We start from the raw sequence: 8,779 nt of genomic DNA, 5'->3' as shown, positions 1-8,779 counted from the left end.
ATGTATATGTATGTATATCAGATGCATAAAGACCTAACAGATATATGTGAAATAAACTATTTATTCCAGTATGCAGATGGCTCATACTGCCTTTTTCATTGTCTTCCCTCTCTGCTATTAGTTCCAAAACCGATCAGTTACTGCTGTAACAAGAGTTCTCATTACAAGCACTATTATAATAAATCATCCTTCCTTTATGTAGGCTTGACAAAAAAAATTCATCATACCAACTCGATTTAAGGCAGATCAATATCTGAAGAGCCTGTTTTAGGTCATTTTTATAATTACAGAATACACTTTTATCTTACTATCACCTGTTACGTTAAAGGTAGGAAAAATGAGGAAGATGAAATCTCTTTTGAGGAAGGAGTAGGACAATGGAACCTAGAGACTGCCTAATTCAGGGAAAGAGCAATGTTCTCTCAAATAATTGGTTATTTAGAACACTTAATGCTTATTTTTGATCACCCACATGCAAGCACTGTCATTTCGCTTTTCCTCAAAAAAGAAATAATTTGATCAAACATTTTCATGTAGCATTATTTAATAAATAATTCAAAGATACTATACTGACAGAATTTTCTGGATAATACCACGCTGTCCAACAGTTCTTACTGTTATTTGAATACAAGGGAATTAACCTCTACCCACTCACCTCTCTTTTGGCTTTGAAAATAAACATTTCATCAGTCTTCTGGAAAGAGCATTTCAAGGCCTCAGCTGGATTCTTAACAATCTCCCTGTGTAGCCCCACATTTACATGTAAATGGGTTGCTGAATAGTTGGCAGCATCCACTCCACCATGGCCATCAAATATCGCAAAGTAAGCGCGATCGATGTCATCCTTTCCCGGGGAGGAAGAAAAAGGAAGAGATATAAATGTTCAAAAATAAAATAGCTCCTACAGTGGTAACAGCAAGCAATGTTCTTTTCTGGGCTTTCTTCCATATGATGTTGCATAGATAAGGACAATTTAAGCCAGTTAAGCCACGTGCAAAATGAATGAGGTGGGTACTCTGCAGGGGAATTACTTTTCTTTAGTAGATGTTAGTAATTTAACATCCTTGAAAATTCTAGAATTGAAACAGAGTTAGTTATGTAGTTCTACTCCAGCTTTATTTATTGGCATTTGTCCTTGTTTAACTCTTCTATTTTTTTTTAATAATAATTAAAACACATGATTTACCTCAGTCAGAAAAACATCACACCTCCAGCAACGCAGCGACAGATAACTTTCAATACTTCCACAACACTTATGACACAAAACCTAAACTCACAAGATCCTTCTTTATCAGGGCATTAGTTAGGTTAATTAGCCCCTAGCAAACAAGGTAGGTACTTGCTCCAGCACAGACATGATAAATGCCTTACGGCAACAAATCCTTACCATTTCACAAATCACATATCACTAGATCATTGTGTTTATTGCAATGTTGAAAAGCTAATAATCTGCTCTCTCCAGCGTTGTCCAGACTTACTGCTAAGCCAAACAGCTGATTGAACTCCATAAGGATAACATGGCGGTCCTCCATTTTCCGCCGAGTGTTACGGATGGCATGGATGGAAACAAGCAGGAAACGCTTCAGTGGTCTCAGCGGTGGCAACTGCTTCTGCCATTCAAAGCAGACATCCCGAAGTTTGTTAAAGAAGCAGCGCTGCAGCGACTCTCCATCCAGCACTGACAGCACAAAGACAAAACGGTAAGTCGTGCCCCATCATTCCTTCAAGTGCCTTTCCTTACAGCCACATGCACACACTCAGCACTCCCCCTACAAGCCCTGCAAGGCTCCAGAGAATCACATGAAAGAAGGTGGCAATAATGGAAAACAGTGTAACGTTAAGGATAAGGAAGGGCTCTTGTACTTAACAGCTCTCATTCAAAAACAGGTTTATCACAGAAGTGACTACATTAAAAAGCAATCCCAACAGGGATCCAAAAAATCCGTCTGTCAAACCAGACACAAATGATATTATGCAAGTGAAACACACCATGTTTGGTGGTAGAAGTGCATTCCTATTCAAAAAGAAAAATAAAAAACAGAACAAGTAGGCAGAAAACCCATCCAACTGGATAACAGATTGTTCTCTTGGATACAAGCATTGAAATACCATTAGCCAGACATCGGGTTATGTCCTACCAAACCACTTCCAATACAACAACAAGAAAGTCTAAGAATAAACTTTGTTGAGGTCAATAGCTCAACTCATAGCCAAGCAGAGCAGATTCAAATTTTAAGCTGTTGTTTTTATCTTTTTAAACACACGGGGCTGTAAAAGCTGAAGGGACAGAAAAGAACCTGCAACTTTCCTGCTTTGTCATGACAGAGCAGAAAATGTAAAGACCCACTGAGCATAGCGCAAAAAGCTCCAGACAGACACTCAAATCCATTTCTGGATTGGTCCCAAAGATCAATTAATCCAAATTTTCTGTTCATCAGACTGAATGATTTGATTGTGTGTTGGCATTGTGTGAGAAGTTCTTAACTAACTAATTCAGGAAGCACTGCAGACACATTTACTTGTTAATTATTTTTGGAAAGACAAACTCTCTTCCCTTTCCAGAAAACCAACTCTTGCAACGAGTCCAGGGCTCCAGACAGCACATTTGTATCTTGGCCACAAAACCAGCATCGCTACCTTTCTTCCCACAAATACCTGGCAGGGGCAAATAAAGTTCTGTTCAGTGCTGCTCACCAGACAGTCTAACCAGATATTCTGGGAAACATTTCAAAACACTGAAGTCGTCCAACAGACAGCCTCTGAGAAAACCACAGAAGGAGAAAGTATACTTACAGGTGAATCTTTCCTCCTCTCCTTCTCCCTGTTTTTCCACACTTTCCCTCTTAAACTCAGTCAGGTCTGTTCGGAGAACTTCATCGACTGCAGTGTGGATCACTGACGCTGCAAGGAGTGGCGAAACACCTCTGCTGGTAACAAAAGGAAGGGAAAGAAGAGCAGTATTAGTTTAGACAGAACTGCAGCCTCAACTGTTTACGACTGTTGACTTCAACTCAGAGTTAAGAACATGTACTCAGTCAATAATTTCAACTTTATTAGTAAATGAGTAGAATAAATCATGTTTGATATTTATTCATATAAATGTCTAGAAAGATCTTCAGTTCGACAAACACCTTCTCAAGAATGCAAAGAGGAGGAAGCATATCTTCAGTCACAGACAGCATCCCGTTCTCTCGAGCCCTCAGATGGGAATGGCTGCCTTCAGCTCTGGGCTGTGAGCACAAACCTTTTGTTGTGACTCACTACGCAACAGGTCCTGTTTGCAGCTAACTGCCTCGCTGCAGGCAGGACCAGGATCTCCGCGTGGTGCTACACTTCTCCAAAAAGGTTACTTTGGACTCCAATTCCCTTCCCTCCATGAGGAAAGCCACGTTCAGTACTAACCTACAAACTCTTCACACTCACTTTGCTCTGACTGGAAGGTCTCCAGAGAAACCTTTCTCCAAGGAAAAAGGTGCAAAGGGAGATACTGGAAAATAACTCCTATGTTCACTCTACTCCTGTGGTGACACTAACAATTACAGTACATGACATCCATTCCAGACATTTTTTATGAGCACAATGAAAAATAAGTGTGGACATTCATTAAAATAACTTTATCTTTTGTTCATGGGATGTTTGATGCCCACAAAGCAACAAATTGTGCAAAAATGCAAACAAAGCAAATAACACATTAAGGCATCTGCAGCAAATCAAGGACAAGATGTTGTTCCGCCAGAAAACATCGGCTGGCTGGGGAGTAAGAACTGGTGGGAGCAACTGGTCTCTGCAGAGGTTCAACGCAGACAAGAGGCAGAAGAGCTGGGGGAAGACTGTCAGCTTTCAGATCCCTGTGACAACAATCTGAAACTTATTTTGCCATTGTGTTTCTGAAAGACGTGTCACATTCTCACAGCCACATGAGTACCTCCCATGGCAGCAAACAGAAAGCACTGTTAGTCAGCAGGTTGCTAACAGAAGCATGTTTTATAGTACGCAATGATGGCCTACTTTAATGTGTCATTTCAGTACTTCAGATAGATGGCAACAAGTTTGCAGTCGCTGCAGCACTACCTGCAGTCATACCACATCATGGGAAGCCAGAAATTTGGTTTATTAAAAAAGAAAAAATACTAATACGTTTGGAAGAGTCACTTTCTTTCCTACAAGGCCCTGACCTGCTGTACTAGGTCCCAAAGAAGACCCTTAACCAAAAGCCAACGTACTTAATGCCATAATTCACAAGCCCCATAAAAACTCTTCTTACAGGAAGCCTGCAACAAAGAAAAGATTTATAAGTTATTATGTCACATCCTTCAACTTTGTCCAGTTGCCACCCAGTTCATTAGAAGGAAATTCAGAGATTCCTCAATACTGATACATCTCATTGAGCTTTACTTCCTGCATATTTTCTCTTTGCCTATCTCCACAGTTGTGCAAATCTAAAAAAGAAAACGGCTGCTTACTGATAATTTGTTTGCTCTATAGACCCAAGGCAGGCAGGCAGCTGGTTCTCATGGACCAGCACAAGATAACAGTTTAAAAAAAAAAAAATCATGATCCTGCCCATCTCGTCAAACCTCAGTTCTGGACAGAACACATCCCCTAATTATTTTGTAAGCTCTCAATATTAGTGCTACCATGCCTGTAAACCTGTTTTTTAATAAAACTCGGGTAAATGGAGCTCCAGGGCAATGCTATTTTCCATTCAGCTTAGATGTTTACTGGTTCTAATTTCAGCCCCTAAAGCTGAGCTTCAAGAGCTAACAAAATACATAACCAAAGATGCATAAGAACTGCTTCTTCAGTGTAGAGTCCAAGGTCTCACTTGGCAGGAGAATGGCTGGAAGCAGAGGCAGTACCTATGGCAACCACTGCAAAAGCAGAAGCCCACTGCAGTTACAATAACAAACCTCAAAGCTTTTCTGAAAGCAAAGACGACCGTCACTTCTTGTCAAAATCCTTTCAAAGCAGTCCAGGACACCCTGCTGACAGGCTGAACCAAGCACAATTCAGTTCTCGTGAATCAGAAGAAATACTGTAGTTGCTTCCTAAGTGAGAAAATAACCATGTTGGGAGGAAGAGGGAAGTCAGTGGGGTATGTTTCATGGAAGGGAGCAACATCCTCTTAAAAGCCTTAGGAGAAATACGACAATACCATTTCTATGACACATGCAACGCTAATTACTTAGCCTCAGCCCACACAGGCTGGTAGTAAACAGCCTTAGAATTCCTCTGCTACGGGCTATTTCTTTGCCAACAAAAAGGGTGTGTTTTGACCACAATAAAAATTTAGACGAAAATTAATGCATGTTGTAAGAGTGGAGATGAAGCACTGTAGCTTCAATGCCAGCTGCAATCAGAACACCAGTGGCTGGGGCACAGAGTTCATATCCTCCAGCTACTCCACGGTAAAATAAGCCTCGTTTTAAAGACTTGAGAATAGATAAAAGCATTAAGAGTAAAGCCTCAGCTCCAACTACATTTCTTTCAGAGGCCTGCAAACACACACAGGCCTCCTGTCATGCACAAGCTCTTCATGATCCGGCGCAGGGTCTACGAGCCTCATGGGGACACACCAAGCACCCAAGGCTTACGCACAGCCTGCGGGATGTTTTCCCTTTTCCTGAGAGGAATATAATTCACATTCCCCAACATGCTCTACCCCACAGCCATGTCAGGAGATCTCTTTATGACAACAAGAACAAGAGCTCACTAAATGCAGTGGCTATGTCTGAAGACCACTTGCCACTTTTCACAGAAAAAGAGTTACAGATCTTCCCTCAAACATTAAAGTGCTGCCACTCTACAATCCTCTTCTTTCAGCGTATCTATATATTCAGATATATATACACACACAAAAGCTATAGAGGGAGGTAGGTATAGGCTGTGTGATGAAGAGATGTTAAATCTGCCATCAAACGCTTCTAGCTTCAGTCAGCAGCAGTATGGGAAGACTGAGTTTTGCTCTCATTGGTGGCTGTAACACACTGTACGTACACCACAGCTCTGCCACCGAAGCAGAAGTTCGGCACTGCAGACCCAGTGTGTGTTTATAGCACATTACAACTGCATCAGCAAAGCATTTTTAATGCAGATCTGCAAATGCCAGCAGTTCTCTAGAAAGTCTTTGATGCTGTGAAATAACATCAGGTCATAAGATCTCCCGATAAACAATAGTTGCTTGTATTCAGTATTTTCTCCCCACTCTGTGACTTTTGTTTCTCTCCTCCAGATACAGAATCATAGAATGGTTTGGGCTAGAAGGGACCCCAAGGATCATCAAGCTCCAAGCCCCCTGCTGCATGCAGGCCCACCACCCTCCAGATCTGGCACTAGCTCAGGCTGCCCATCCAAGCCAGTCTTGAACACCAGCAGGGACAGAGCATCCACAACCTCTCCATGCAGCCTGTTCCAGCACCTCACCACTTTCTGCGAAGAGCTTCCCCCTGACATCCAATCTAAATCTTCCCTCCTTAAGCTTAAAACCACTCTCCCTTGTCCTGTCGCTATCTACCTGAAGAAAAAAGTTTATTCCTCTCCTTTTTATAATCACCTTTTAAATACTGGAAGGCTGCCGTGAGATCTCCTCGCAGCCTTCTCTTCTCCAGGCTGAACAAGCCCAGCTCCCTCGGCCTGTCTTCATAGTGGAGGTGCTCCAGCCTCTCATCATCGTCGTGGCCCTCCTCTGCACCCCCTCCAACAGCTGTCTTTCCTGTTTTAGAGGCCCCAGTTGCAACAGAGAACAAGCTGGTTTTGACCATCACCCAAAATTCCTAGAGTCTATTTGTTAATAATTTACAAAATTAACTAGTAGGCAGCAAAAGCACTACATGCCTCTTGTGCACTGATCTCATCAAGGTTTCCAACTGTAACACCACGAACCACGAACAAATGAGCACACCGGTGTTCCTGTTCAGGCATTCCTGCTAACCCACACTTGCTTTCACAGCTGAGCACAACTGGTCCCATGAAAAGCAGAAAGTTTGTTGGTAGGCATTCACACAAAGCAAATGGGTCACTGAGATGGTGAACACATTCCTAGCAAAGAGCAGTACCCTGCGTGTCACACTAACATACGCTGTCCAAAACCAAGAGTGAGAAAGTAAGCTTGGAGCGATCCATTAAATGCTGGGTCACTGACAGTGCTCAGAGAGGAGGATAATAAAGGTTGCTTTTAGGAGAGATTGGGTAAATCAGACAAGATAAATCCCTCCCCCAGCTTCATGTGAACATCACATAAAAACGTTAAAATATTAGAATTGCAAAATTAAGGGTTCTAAAAGCAGAGAACTGCTGAAAACAAATACACCAGGGCTATACCTCGGGTGTGAGCATTACAGTGCAAAGCACAAAGACACAGAACAGGATGCTGAGGCAGCTAAGAGATGAAACATGGCGAATGCTCCAGGAAGGGCCACAGCGGAAAGCTGCAGCTCACAGCTGTTATTGCAGTGAAGTCTGCTCAAACAGGAAGCCTGCTGGAAACCCACATTGTTCTTTCGCTGTGTCACAGGATGGTCTTCAGCTTCCACCGAGGCAAAGGAAATGCTTCTGTATTAGTGCTAAGATTACATCTCGTGTTCTGTTTCAGTACAGGACAGTAAAATTTTAGGTTAATTTCTAAATGTTTGGAAATAACGAATGGACTTCTCATTCACATTAGTCCATTTTCACAGATTGTGATAAGGCATGCTCTTAGCCAGAAGAGTATTAATAAAAATTCTGCAACACAAGAGGATTGTTTTGCCTGATTCCTAGGAGTTCTATGTAAGTATTTAATTCTGTACAAGGCAGGCAGCTCCCTCGATTTAAATTATCCAGAGTAGAAGCATCTGCAAAGATTCAGTAGATAAGACACTAAGCCTGGTCAGGAAGCAAAAGCGTTGCCTGTCTCAGAGTGCTAGCTACATTTGCAGAAGATAGTTAAAATAATTCATTTTAATAATTCATAGATTAGGAAAGACATGCAAGAGGGTCAGCTCCAGACACCCAGCTTTTCCATGCAAGCAAAGCGTGCAGCCTTAGGGATACAGGTGTGGTAGGACGGCCCGGCCAAGACCAGCGACGCACTCCACAGTCTTCCAACTGGTGTGGGGCCTGGAGCCATCGTGCTGCAAGGCAAAGGTGGTCTTCTTCTCTGGCCTGACTCCAAAAATTCAAGCCTTCAGCTCAGCCAGTAACTGTGACGTTAAGTTCAGAGTTGCGTAAGAATGCTACCCTTTGGTATTTCTGTTTTCCAAGTTCCTTTTGTGAAGAGGAGCATAAATAAGTCGATCTTCACATTTTTATTCCATTTTGCTACCTCCCCCTTTGCTTACACTTTCCCTGCCAGCTTCAGGAGCCCCACGAAGCAGGCAGCCTGCTCAGCGCTGCAGGGCAGGTATGTGAGCAATGCAGCTCTGACAGGGCAGGCTGCGCTACGTAAACACAACAGCGACAGGTGAGGTGAAAGTATTGCAAAAGCAGCACTCTCCCTGTTCTCGCTTCCTAACGCAGGTGAGTAACTCAGAAACACCGCTGTAACCGTCGCTGCAGCTTGAAGAACGCAGCCTGCATCTCCGCAGCCCCGACTGCTCGCACAGGAGCCGGGCGCAGAAGGCCGGCAGCCCCGCATAGCTCAGCGCACCGAGCGCCGGCCCTGCTTCGTGTAGAGCCATTCGGTCACAGCACAGCCGAGGAACACCGTTCTCCTCTCAAACAAATAAAAGCGTTCAAATAAAAAGTTCGATTTTAACGCGTTTGTCGCCCCCAGGTTTAAGCGGGCCACTCAGCTGAGCGG

At 43.1% G+C, this 8,779-nt stretch overlaps 1 protein-coding gene across 1 annotated transcript in view; it reads right to left on the bottom strand.

Annotated features, from left to right (window-relative positions):
• The window catches only part of PPM1F (protein phosphatase, Mg2+/Mn2+ dependent 1F), a gene marked incomplete at its 5' end in the record, with an annotated part of 12,470 nt that extends 9,508 nt beyond the window's left edge, over window positions 1–2,962 (bottom strand). Inside the window, 3 exons of the mRNA XM_031555893.1 lie at window positions 656–844; window positions 1,479–1,678; window positions 2,794–2,962. Coding sequence (XP_031411753.1) covers window positions 656–844; window positions 1,479–1,678; window positions 2,794–2,962 — 558 coding nt within the window. The remainder of the gene's footprint in view (window positions 1–655; window positions 845–1,478; window positions 1,679–2,793) is intronic.
• Between the last annotated feature and the right edge of the window lie 5,817 nt (window positions 2,963–8,779).

The sequence above is a fragment of the Meleagris gallopavo genome, chromosome 17 (genome assembly GCF_000146605.3).
Source record: "Meleagris gallopavo isolate NT-WF06-2002-E0010 breed Aviagen turkey brand Nicholas breeding stock chromosome 17, Turkey_5.1, whole genome shotgun sequence".
NCBI lineage: Eukaryota > Metazoa > Chordata > Aves > Galliformes > Phasianidae > Meleagris > Meleagris gallopavo.
Note: the sequence above shows the minus strand (reverse complement) of the source record. Positions and strands in the feature narration are given on the sequence as shown.